The sequence below is a fragment of the Penicillium alfredii genome, assembly GCF_028826965.1.
Source record: "Penicillium alfredii strain IBT 34128 chromosome Unknown utg000009l_segment0_segment0, whole genome shotgun sequence".
NCBI classification, from domain to species: domain Eukaryota; kingdom Fungi; phylum Ascomycota; class Eurotiomycetes; order Eurotiales; family Aspergillaceae; genus Penicillium; species Penicillium alfredii.
Window position 1 is genome coordinate 2,172,756 of NW_026622706.1, and position 12,327 is coordinate 2,185,082.

Sequence of the window (12,327 nt, forward strand, 5' to 3'; positions counted from 1 at the left end):
TACTGTTTTGTTCATGATTAGTATTAGTATATTAGTATATTCGTATGGTGAGTGTTTGGTGGAGACCAGCCTGAGGTATGGACGGAGCAGTGGTGCGCGCCAAGACTCTGTTTTTTGAGAGCTTCAGCTTTCCCGCCCTTCCATCCTCCGCCTTCCGCACCCACCATGGAGTTCTGAAACGGCCTTGATTCTCCGTGGAAGCTTGTGAGCCTCGATCATGGCTAAAATATACAAGGACACACGGGTCGATCTTCGGCCGTACTCGCCGACGACCGTGGCCAACATCCAGATCCCGACCCACGAGAGCGCGCCCCGTCGGCCGCGGTTTTCAGTCTCATCGCAGCCCGACCACGAAGCCCCGATCGCCAAGGACGAAGACGAATTCGCTCGACGATACCTCGCGACGCAGGGTGAAGTATATTTCCGGAAACGCAGAGTCTATCCGAGGACGTTCCTGTGGAGGGTGGTCAATGACAACAAAGTGTTGGAGATACAATGCGCGGACCTGACCAAGAGTGTGACAGAGCACTTTGAATACAATGTCACCCTGCGACTGGATTTCCAGGAGCAGATCATCCCCTTTGGTGTGGCACTGGCTGATCTCGAGGATCATGAGGTCTTGAGTGTCTTTGTCATTACGGCTTCCAAGCAGCTTCACACCCTGTCTCTACGTCCGGAATTTTTCCGGAGGACTTCCTCGATCGATGAGAACGTGGCGGAATGGTGCAAAGCGTCTTTGCCGGCGCCGCTGGCTTTCTCGCATCCCCACCGGCTGCACGCGAGCAGTCCGTTGGAGCTGTTTATCTCCCTCGACAACGGTGCGCTGCTGCGACTGACCAGGAGAGCTGGTGACGATGGTAAGCAGACATTTTTTTTCTTCTTGCTTTTTCAGAGAGCCATCTAACTCTTTGCCCATAGGATCGCATTGGTCTCCTCTCACCTTCGACGAAAGAACATGGGGCTCTTCGATCCGAGGCCTTGTCAATTGGAACGCACCGTCTTCGATCAAGCATAATGGACGCAACCTTGACCTCCATGTGGCGAACACTATCGCTACCACATCTGACGAAACGTACGTCTTTGCGATTTGTTTGAACCACACACTGAAGATCTGGAATCTTGCGACGAACAAATTGGCGGCCACGAGGGATCTCTTGGGCCGTCCCATCCAGGACCCGGATGCCATACCCTACACTTTAAACCCCGGCGAAACGTCATTCCTGCGTGTATTCAATGCAGAGCGAGCTATGGACGGTGGCCATCGTTTTTATGTGGTCACCTTTTCGCCGTTTGAGGATGGGCGCTTCAAATTCTGGGCCGTGAAGGGTGGATTGACGTCCGATCTTGTCATCGAAGATCTTTACGCAGATGCCGTGTTCCGGCCCGAGGACCCCGACGTGACGGGAAGCATGTTTTGGAGCATCGCCGATTTCGAGGTCAAGACCATGGAAGAAGGAAAGGGAATGGAGATGTGGGTGCTCTGGAGAAATCACGGCCTCTACCAGTTGTATACTCTACATTTTGATCTCCAAACTTTGGTCACAGATTGGTCAACTAATTGGGTGTCAACGACATTTGAGACTCACCGACAGGAGCCGCTGCCGGTGCCAGTTCTCAATGGTGTGGTGGACCCAACCGAGAAGTGGCTGGAATATCTTCTGCAGCCCAACCGTTACTTGCCCGAGGTTCTCGAGACTGCACTGGCTATTTACCAAGAGGCTCTTAAGCCGCTATCATCTTCTGCAGCTGGAGTCCTGAAGAGGAGCGTGCCATTGCCAGAACGCCTCTGTTCTACAGTCTCAGCCGCAGTGTCTCTTCGCAAATTTACAGAGGATGATATGGACTACACACGGTACCGAGTGGATACAGACGCTAAGTGGCGTCAGTTCTGGCAGGTTGCCGATGATCTCAATAAGCGCCGCTTCGAACCTGTTTCCCTTGCCTACGACGCATACTTTGAAATGCCATGGCTGGTTCTTTCGGATGCATGTGCAGTGGTTCGAGAATGCAGCACCGCAGAATTACTCCTGCACAACTCCGGCTCTGAACTTCACGAAGAGGTGCCAAAGGTCGTGGACCGCTGGAGGCATCGAAACCTCGGCTCTGAGCTCGGCAGGTTATACGAGCCAGCATCTGCGTTGATGAAAGTGGCCTCCGATTTCCGAAAGCGATTTTCTCCTGAGCTCGACGCGGCGTGCCACGCTGCTCTTAACGCTGAGATCTTTTCTGAACCGTCGTCCTCGATTATGGACCGGATGGACTCCTTCCGTGAGCGCTGTGATTTCGCGGATCAGATTTCCAACAAGACTTTCGACAATCTGGTCTCTGCTTTGAACGAGTACTTGGATGCGGATAACCTGTCCGGCGATGTTTTCTACGCTGTCATCGACACTGCTCCGCTTGGGTTCCATGGGAAAGACTCCGAGCTTCACTCGACTTATTTTGGCGCCCGCGTTGCTGTCAGCGGTGCCCAGGAGACGATTCTCTTGACTCGTCAGATCCTGTTCGACCTGTTAATCCTGGTCACGTTTGTGGATGGCGAGATTGAACAGCGCGGCACCTCGACTTTCGATGCGGCTGATCTTTTCTCTACCCTCGTCGACCTCTTGCGCGAATATGAGATGATGGCTTGGCTTAGCTCCAATGTGCGCAAGTGCGCCGATCATCCCGCAAGTGCCGGCGCAGACTCGACTCCCGTCTTTTCATTGGAAGACAACAATTCAAAGGGAAAGTTCCAAAGAACAGCGACTATCCTGGAAGATCTGTTTGTTGCAGACATCAAGCCGCGACAAACTGTTGGCTTCCCGCAAAGCTACACCTTGACCTTGGGAATTAGGGATGTCCTGGCCTGGGTCACTCGACAAGGGGAGGTAGCTTATCCCAATGCGTTGGCCTATATCCAATGCGATCTCATCGCCAAGAACAACATCGACCTCGCATGGGACTTCCTCCGCTTCCAAGCAAACACCTCCTGGGCGACGTATGTCAAGGGCCGCTTGCACGTGGCTATGTCGGAATTTGATACTGCAGCCATTTACTTCCGCAAAGCAGCTTATCTTCTTTGTGAGTATTGTCCATTGGACCTATTTTGAGAATCCAGTCTGCTAACGTTTCACAGCTTGTGGTAAACCGTTGGGTAACCTCCATGAAATGTCGTCGACACTCTTGGACCTTGTTTCCGTGAATTGCTTCCACAACGGGATTCCAAAATACTACCAGCACATCCTTTCAATATTCGAGCAAGTTCGCTCCTTCTCTCATGTCGCGGATTTCGCCAGTCTGGCATTGCAGGCCCTCGACTCCGAGACGTGGGCTGAACAGGACCCCGAATATACGGTCATGCGAACCGATTTATTGTCACGGCTTTTCCACGCCTCCCTCAAAACCTGCCAATTCGACCAGGCGTACTCCGCCCTATCACGCTACCAGGACTTCGCGCTGCAAAAGTCTGCACTGGGGTCGCTTGTTTCCAACATGTTGACCGTCTCTGGACCCGGCACCGCTGGGCTGAAGCAAATTCTCCGCTTCCCGATCTCACTCGTGCCGAACATTGCCTCTCATATCGACGAGACGCTTGTTTCTCTCGCCCGAAAACAAAACTCCTTCGGCTCGTGGCTGGATGCTGATAACAACTCGGCCGATACTTCTCCCGACTACCACCGCATTTTGCAAGCATACCGCATCGCCCGGAGCGACTACCGTGGCGCTGCCGAAATTGCTTACCGCAACGTCCAACGCCTGCGCCAGGCAAGAGACGCCCCGTCCTCCGCTCTCATTCGCAAAGGCAGGAAAGAAGCGGACGACGGCGCTCGCCCGCCCGTCGAGGAAGATGACGCCGAGAGCAAGGAAATCCGCCATGAGCTGTTATCGCTAATAAATCTTCTCGCCTCTGTCGACAAGAGCGAGGCCTACATCCTGGTCGAAACTGGGCCTTCTCCTTCCCTGGGTGCTGGTGCAGCCACCTCCCCAGAGCGAACACGAGACACGCACGCAGATGAAGACGGTAATGTTACAATGGAAGACACAGAAATGGGCTCGCCCACCCCCTTTGCCTCTCGCCGCCGATCCTCGTCCAGCGCCGCCTCGTTCGCTTCCGCCAGCCGCCGTGGCAGCAAGTCTTCTGCTGGCGGCCGCGGTAGTGTATCGTTTAAAGCCCCCCTGCAGTCGAAGTGCCTCAGCGTCGTGTCATTGTGACACTCGAGCACCTGCGTCGCGAATACCAGTCTGAACTCGACCGTGTCAGCCGCATCGAGCGCGGTGACTGGGAGTTTGGAATCTTCGATGACAACGACGAGGATGTCGATAATGATGACACGATGGTTCTCTCGTAGACTGTGGGTGCCTGTGGCTTTTGTTATTGGTTGGTGTGATAATTGAGGTCAGGATAAATGGTTTATTTTCTTTTTTATCTCTCTCTGATTTGTGCTCGGATGTTGATGCCGATGCCGGGGGGATCTAGCTTTTTTTTTTTTTTTCTCTCATGATTTCTTCTTTTTCCCCTAGGGTAACTCTATCTTGTATGAATCAGGTGCAAAATAGGATCTGAGGCTTTTGATCTCACACGGTTGTTACTGTAGACTACCTAACCTTTCGAGCTTAGCTCAGATGCCGGTATTGTTTGCTTAGTCGCGCAAGTTCGCAACCATCCCGGGAATCCGAGGGAGAGGGGTTTATTTAGGGAGCAGAAAGAATGCCTGGACTAATGCCATTAGACTATTTATTGAACGATTTAGGATATTAAGAATATCTTGGAAGGGATATGGTGTCGATTTGGGAGGACACTACGATATATATCGACAAGTGAAGGCAGTAGGTATCCCACCAACCACTGAAAACCAAAGAATTACGAGTTGCTGGGAGCAAAAAAAAAAAAAAAAAAAGTGTACAGTGAGTAGCAAGTTGTCTCCCTCGACAACGGTGCGCTTCTGCGACTGAAGTTAATTCATCACCACGGCCTGCGAAGCACACTAGTCCTTGAGACCGAGCTGCACCTGGCGGCTTCTGGTATCACCTCTAGTATATCCCAACTAACAATCACCAACAAAGAAATACTCTACAAAATAGAATTAGACGATTTAAGGTTCTGTAAAACAATCCATTGGTGTGACATCCACTATACTCTTCATTATCATTAAGAGCCGAACAGAGCAGGCGAGAGAGTATGAAACGATTATAGACAATCCGCACCCCCCCGAATTCATTTGCACACAGGCACCACCACTCTTGTCAAGAACAAGAACAAAGAATAAAAAAAAAGCATCAACGAAAGTAAGAAAAAGAAACACGATAGCCGAAGACAGCCAAAGATATGGACCAACGAGAGTAAAGAAAAGCATCCGAGTCATAAACACAATGTTTCAAAAAATGAGTATGAACGCCCCAACAATTCATCGGTGTATGTTGATGTCCCTGTGTCCGAGAGAGTATGAGAGAGGGAGAGATAGTATGTACCGCGAAAAAAGGAAGGTCGATCAGAAAACTCGCCAAAAGCTTTCACAAGCAATCTGTGCAGGGGACCATCATGGCACCCGAGAAAAACAAATCATGAAAAAAAAAGGGGATAAACGAGAGAAGAAGAATAAAAAGTTAGTCAGAATCTTCGCTCAGCATACTGCTGGCATACAGTCGCGCAAACTGCGACTTGGGCTGCGTCAGAAGCTCATAGGGCTCGCCGGTCTCGACGACGCGGCCAGCATCCAGCACGATGACGCGGTCGTAGTCGAGGATGGTGTCGAGCTTGTGGGCAACAGCAAGGATGGTGTGGTTGCAGAATTTCTCTCGGATGACGCGTTGCATGATTTCGTCTGTCTTGGTGTCGACACTGTAAAAAAAGAAAAGGGAAATTAGCCAGTCTATTCTGCAAGGGAGGTTGCCGTGATGATCGGATCCACAGCCGCATATGCAGGGGGCGAGGTGACAGCAAGAAAATAAAAAGAAAATAATAAAAATAACGAGTGGAGAAACAAGAAGAAAGGGAGGGAAAAATGAAAAAAAGGTAACAAAAACAGCCAGTTTCAATACTTACTTGCTGGTGGCTTCGTCGAGGATGAGGATGTTGCCCGGGCGAAGAAGGGCCCGCGCGAGACAAAACAGCTGCTTTTGGCCGTGCGAGAGATAGATCTCATCGATATCCGTGTCGAGGGTCCCCTTTTCTTCGATTGCTGGGAGCAGCTGCACGCTCTTCAGCGCGCTGAGGATGTCGTGGTCGCTATGGGCCCCGGTTGGGTCGGCGTTCAGGCGCACGCTGCCCTTGAGCAGGAGCGAATCTTGTGAGACACCGTTGATGCGCGAGCGGATCTCGCGTCGCGGCAGGCGGGTGATGTCGACGCCGTCCACGGTGATGGTGCCGCTGGTCAGCTCGATCATGCGGAAGATGCTCATGATCATGGAGGTTTTGCCGCTGGGGACACTCAGTTAGATATGATTTCCAACACTTCGAGACGATGCATGTATTTTGTAGATATCTTACCTTCCTGTTCGTCCACAGATGCCGACCTTCTCACCCGCTGGGATGGAGATTGACACATCGTCGAGGACAGGCTCGTCGGGTCTGGACATTATCCATTGTTAGCACTGTATACCCTTGCAATTAAGACAAAGAAACGTACCGGTACGCCGCAGAAGCAGAGTGGAAAGAGACGGCACCGCTGGATGGCCAGTTGGGAGGCACATCGTCGTCTTCCCCGGGCTGATCCTCGGATTGCACATCACGCGTAAAGTCACGGACACGCAGAATAGAACCAATGTGCGTCTCAAGATTGGTCCAGAAGGTAACCATCAGCTTGATGCTCTGGCTGAACATAATCACGTTCAAAAGGGCGACGCCAACGTAGCCGACCTCGAGTGAACCTCGCAGGGCAACGACCAGCACAATCAACAGAATGGCAATGCCGGCCACAACCAGGTCCAGAGACAGAGTCAGCCAGCGCTGAATGGCGAACATGAAGTAGAATGGTCTCTGCGAGTAGTCCAGCAGCTCGATGTTCTTCTTTTCCATGGCGTGTTGCCATCCGAAGGCGCGCAGGGTCACCAGGCCCTGGATGCAGTCGCTGAAGTGCGAGTACAGCGGGGCCTTGGCCTCGAGATCCAGGAACCGAAGCTGGCGCGACGTGCGCAGGTAGAGCTTCTGTATGAGGAACAGGATCCCGAGCACGATTGGGAACGAAATTGCCGCGTACTTGGAAGACACGCCGATCAGCGCCATCTGAGCCAGACAGAGGAAGAACGTCGCCACCGTGTTAATGGCCGCAATGGGCAGTTCCATGTCGATGAGTTGCAGGTCTTGGCTGAAGCGGTTGAGGATTGAGCCGCTGTCAGTCGTCGAGAAGAACAGCATTGGGGCGCTGAGAACCGTCGTTAGGAGCTTGCGGTGGAAGTTCTCCCCGGACTTGGGCACCATGGTGATGATCATCTGCCAGCAGCCGACAAGCAGCGCGAGCATGGCCACACACCCGAGCATCACGTAGATACCCAGGTAGTGACCGATGTGCTGCTTGGGCTCGGCCGTGTCCGACTTGGCCCACCATTTCAGCCAGATGCTGGGGAATGAGATGCAGAAGACGAAACCCGCCATGGCTACCATAAACACCACCGCGGGGAGCCAGCCGATGGCGTTGAGGTAGTATGTGTAGATCGACAGGTCGCCGCCAGTGTCTCGGTGCACCACCTCGGACTCCAGTCCCTCTTTCTCCTTTTGGATGCTGTCGATGGTGCTGTAACTGGGCGATTCAGAGAACCGCTTGGGCTTGAAGTCCCAATCCGCAGTTCCAAGTCCAAAGCTCGATACATATCCACCGGTCTTGTTCAGGGCGCTGAAGCTGCCTTGTTCAAGTGTACGGCCAGCTGTGTCCAGGACAACAATGTGATCGGAGTATGGCAGACGTTTGACTGCAGGAAAGATATTAGCGGGATTCACACCAGTGGAGCTTGGAGGGTACTCACCAGAAGAAGATGCGACGATGATGGAGGTACCGATTTCTCTTAGAAGTCCCACGTTTCCGAACAAGCTGTGGAAGATGTGCGTTTCGGTGTTTGCGTCAAGTCCGCTCAAGGCATCGTCGAGCATAATCACATTTCTCCTGGCGTAGACAGCCCGTGCGAGAGCCTGAAAATGAATATTAGCGAAATCCAAAAACCCTGGAGCGTTGCTACCGAGACTCACGATGCGCTGGCTCTGGCCTCCACTGAGGGCAATACCCTTGCTACCAATTACCGTCTGATCACCACGAGGGAATTGTCCGAGATCCTCTTCCAAAGCACAGGCCTGAATGACCGACGCATACCACTTGGGGTCGAACTCAGACATGGCGACAATGCTGTCTTTGACGGTGCCATTCATGTGCCACGGAGTCTGATCACAGTATGCAATACTCGTCGAAGCCAACTCGATCTTCCCACCAGCGCAGGGCACCTCACCAAGAAGAGCCTTGAGCAAAGTCGACTTGCCGCAGCCAGACGGCCCGACCAGCATCGTGAAGCTGCCCCGGGGAACCGTCACGGTGATGTCCTTGAGGATGGGCTCTTTCTCTGTATCCCAGCCGAAGGTCCCGTTCTGGATCACCACAGCATTGTTGGCCGAGGCAGAGGTGGACCCGCGCTTCAGAGATTCCACGGACTCGGAGTTGCTGGACGACAGGTCGAGATCGCCCGACTTGGATAGCAGCTTGGCCTCGCCGAAATCATCGAGAGACAAAGCGTGAGAGATGTTGCTTCGGCGGTCTGCGTGGTCTTCCTTATCGAGGAACTGTTGGATGCGGGTGAAGGATCCCACGGCCCCGAAGAACGACATCAAGGCCATCACCAAGGTCAAGAGCGGGTCGGACAGCAGGGAGAAGAGAGACAGCGACGTGAACACGCGGGACACACTCAACGGGTCGCTCGAGATCCCCACATAGACACCAAAGGTGGCAATGGGCGCGAAGATGCGTGTCAACCATGCTGTTTGAGTTAGCCACAGAGAATGTTGTTTTTTTATTAGAGACCAAGAGACATACCGAATCCCATGTTCCAGACCAGAAGTGTTCGGAATTTCTTGGAGATGTTCAGCTCGTCAATTCGCAGACCGTGCACAAACTTCATGAATGAGTTCTGCAGGCCCAGCATCTTGACGCCTTTGATGGCTCCCAGCATCCCAGATGTTGACGAGATGCGTCGCTCGATAGCTTCGAGCCACTTGGCCTGGCGTGCCACCACGAACGACATTCCGATCAGCGATCCAATCAGGGCAGCTATAGGCCAGGTTAGTATGAAGTACAATTCCCATAGATTCAAGGCAACGGTCACGTACCCAGTGCCACACAGACCGGCACAAAACAGGAGACTCCCAGTTGCCGCTCCAAAAGATAGATTGCCAGCGCAATCTCGATTATATTGGCCCAGATGTCGTGCAGGGTCTGCCAACCCTGAGTGATACGTTCGATATCTGCGCTCATCAAGGTAATTGAGTTGGCTGGGTCGGCATCGGTCAGACGAAGACAGCTGGCTTTCTTGTATAGCATGGTAACGAGTGTACCGCGCACCATGGTAATGGCACGATAGGTCAGGTGCTGATATTGGCCCATGGAAAGCTGGAGGTTGATCAGTAAGTGATTTTCGTACACACGTAAGTTATTTTGGATGAACCTACAGCCAGACCGACATATACCAGAATGTAAGCGCCGATCAGTCCATATCCGATGTTGTTGGTAGCACCGTTGACCGGCTCATTGAAGAACGACAGTGACCTGGTCAGGAGCAATGGCTGACAGAAGTTGAAGGCCACCAGACATGCTCTGGCGGGGACACCGGCGAGAAGCGGCCATCTGACAGCCTTGAAGATTTCGCATTGCAGAGTGTTGGAGGATTTAGTTTTGACTGGAAAGTATTAACCAACTTGCCCCACACCATAAAAACAGCGCTGTTTCAAATACCTTTGCTCCATTGTTCCTCGAATTTGGCCAGCAACCGCTCCGAACTCAGCTGCTTATCCAAAACAGCCAGATCTTCCACAGTAAGAATATTGCTGTAGCCCGTCTTGAACAGCGGGTTCAACCAGAAGAACAACGCCCGGTTATAGAAGCCGGCCGTGGCCTCGGGCGGATAGTCGGCATAGTCCAGCCGCAAAATGTGTCTCTTTTCTATCGCTTCCAGGATCAGGACAAGCACTTTAACTGCCAGGGCGACGGTGGTCACGGTGGCAATATTGGCATGGAAGTCGTCCGCTTGCCGCAGCCACAGGGTTCTGGCCCGCGCGATATCAAAAAGCAGGCTGCAGAACAAGTAGGTGTTTAAAATAAACGAGGGCCGGACAGACCGCGTGTGCTCTGCATACGATAGCAAACAAAGCACCAAGGCTCCGATAGCCAACACGGCATTGGCTGCAATGGACGTTGGGGTTCTCTCGGCGGCGGGTAGCGACCATAGGGCTGTCTGCGCGATCTGAAGGCCTAGCAAAGAGAGCCAGGCAGCCTGCCAAACACAAGCATTAGTATCACATGTTGCACGAACCAGATCCAGGGTTTCTTCTTTTCTTTGTATAAAAAGAAAAGGACACACGTACCAGCTTGACGGGTAGCAGCCATGATCCCACGACTTTGCGACGCTTTTGCCAGAGATGCCATAGGCGAAAGGGGACAACAATTAAGATTAATGCAATGGGAAGGATTTCCAGAATAGATTCTTCAAACAAAAGAGAAAAGTCGAAACCGCCGCGACAAGATCCGGCGTCAATACGCATGGCATTGTCTAGGTCCCGGCACGAAGGCCCTGAAGAGTTCGAGGATGGCATTATGACTCTCCAGGAACCATCTGGACGTAACGAGAGAGTGGGGGGAGAAGATAGTAAGAGGAAATAGGCAAGAAAAAACGAGAGTAAGAAAAAAAGAAAAAAAAAACGAGAGAATTGACTCGGGATACGAGCACGGGTTTGCAAAAGGTTAGCGAGAGTATGCAAGACGGTTCATGGCTTTAGGGGGGTCGAGATGCTCGGATGAGATCTATCTAAAGAGTCTATTTTTTTTTATTAGGGCCCGCTTTCTGTCTCTTTTCCCTAGTTTCCTTAGGGTACTACGTTATCCCTCGGCGCAGGAGCTGACTTGGATCCAGGAGATGCACAACACCCTGAGCTCTCCCTATACTTGGGTCTCCTGCATCGAAGTGGGCATAAAAAAATAATTACATCTCTGATGCAACCCTTGTACAATGCCACTGCGAACAGGCTTAGTCGTGGCAATGCGCCACCCAGGGGAATTTTCCTTGTTTCTTCTTTATTATTATTATTATTATTATTTTTATTGTTTTCGTATTTTATTTTATTTTTCTTAATTTTTTCCCTTGGTCTATGCTATGCTCCACTCGGATTTTATGATATCAATTTGCTTTGAGGGATGATTATAGATATGTTTTTCACTTTCCCCCTTGGGGATGTGGGGGATGCACCGGCGTCAATAGATCACTGTATCTCTGTACCTTTTGGGCCTTGGGAAATAAATAAAAAAAAAAAAAAAAAAAAAAGCGGATCGATCGTCCGACCATCACGAGGGACAAGGGACACGCCGTGCAACCTTGCAGATGGAGCCTCGCTGGGCCCATGCCTGTGCATTTGGTCTTTGTGATGATCTTAGGGCAAATGAAACTTTCACTTGCTGCGAGGGTGTCTGTATGATGTATGATGTATTGGTTTTCGTCGGGGAGATGACGGGAAACCTATGAAACATGATATTATTATTATTATTATTATTATTATTATTATTATTATTATTATTTCTTTCTTACTTCCTCTTTAGCTTTCCTTGACCGCATAGAACCCCCCCAAGCTGAAGTCAGACAATGCTGCCCAAATCCACGGGCCCCTCCCCGCTGTACAACCCCCCGGGGAAGACTCGGTGAGCTGCTCTCAGCTGTTGGAAGGGTACAGGGCAGATTTGGAATTTTCTGTGCAGAGCATGCGAGCATGGCATTTCCATGCTGAGGGTCATTCAATAGCTATGAACTATAATGATTTCATTCTTCGGCTATCACCCGAGTCTCCACTAGGGCATCTCCGCCTGTCACCCGGTGTTTGCTTCTCTCGGCCCGGTAGTGGCGTTCATCCTCCGTAGCTATTTTTGATGGAGCGATGCTATCCAATCGCTCTTTTTCTTTCTTTTTTCTTTGATCCCCTGTCTGTTACTTAGCTACTAAGGTAATCAGCTACGGACAAATTTCTAGTGTGTCCTGAATGTCTCTCGGCTGAGCCGGTCGGAAGGAAGTTGGGCCTACTCCATTTCAATTGAGGCTGGGAATCACCGCATGTTCCAGACGTAGAGCCCGTGGGAAAGAGAAAAAAAAAAGAAATAATCTGCATGATCG

The 12,327-nt window shown here is 51.4% G+C and overlaps 2 protein-coding genes across 2 annotated transcripts; one reads left to right on the forward strand and one right to left on the reverse strand.

The window, feature by feature from the left end:
- Window positions 1-217: 217 nt before the first annotated feature.
- Window positions 218-4,331, forward strand: NUU61_006736 (nucleoporin Nup120/160; the record flags this gene model as incomplete). Its single annotated transcript, XM_056657263.1, has 4 exons — window positions 218-857; window positions 919-3,063; window positions 3,119-4,135; window positions 4,165-4,331. The coding sequence occupies 4 exons, from the start codon at window positions 218-220 to the stop codon at window positions 4,329-4,331; spliced, it is 3,969 nt and encodes a 1,322-aa protein (XP_056510063.1).
- Window positions 4,332-5,586: 1,255 nt separating this feature from the next.
- Window positions 5,587-10,765, reverse strand: abcB (uncharacterized protein; the record flags this gene model as incomplete). The annotated part of the gene is made up of 11 exons (XM_056657264.1): window positions 5,587-5,821; window positions 6,026-6,400; window positions 6,470-6,550; window positions 6,609-7,887; window positions 7,942-8,104; window positions 8,162-8,937; window positions 8,994-9,227; window positions 9,287-9,566; window positions 9,626-9,852; window positions 9,909-10,446; window positions 10,538-10,765. 11 exons carry the CDS (start codon window positions 10,763-10,765, stop codon window positions 5,587-5,589), a joined length of 4,416 nt encoding a protein of 1,471 aa, XP_056510064.1.
- Window positions 10,766-12,327: the final 1,562 nt, after the last annotated feature.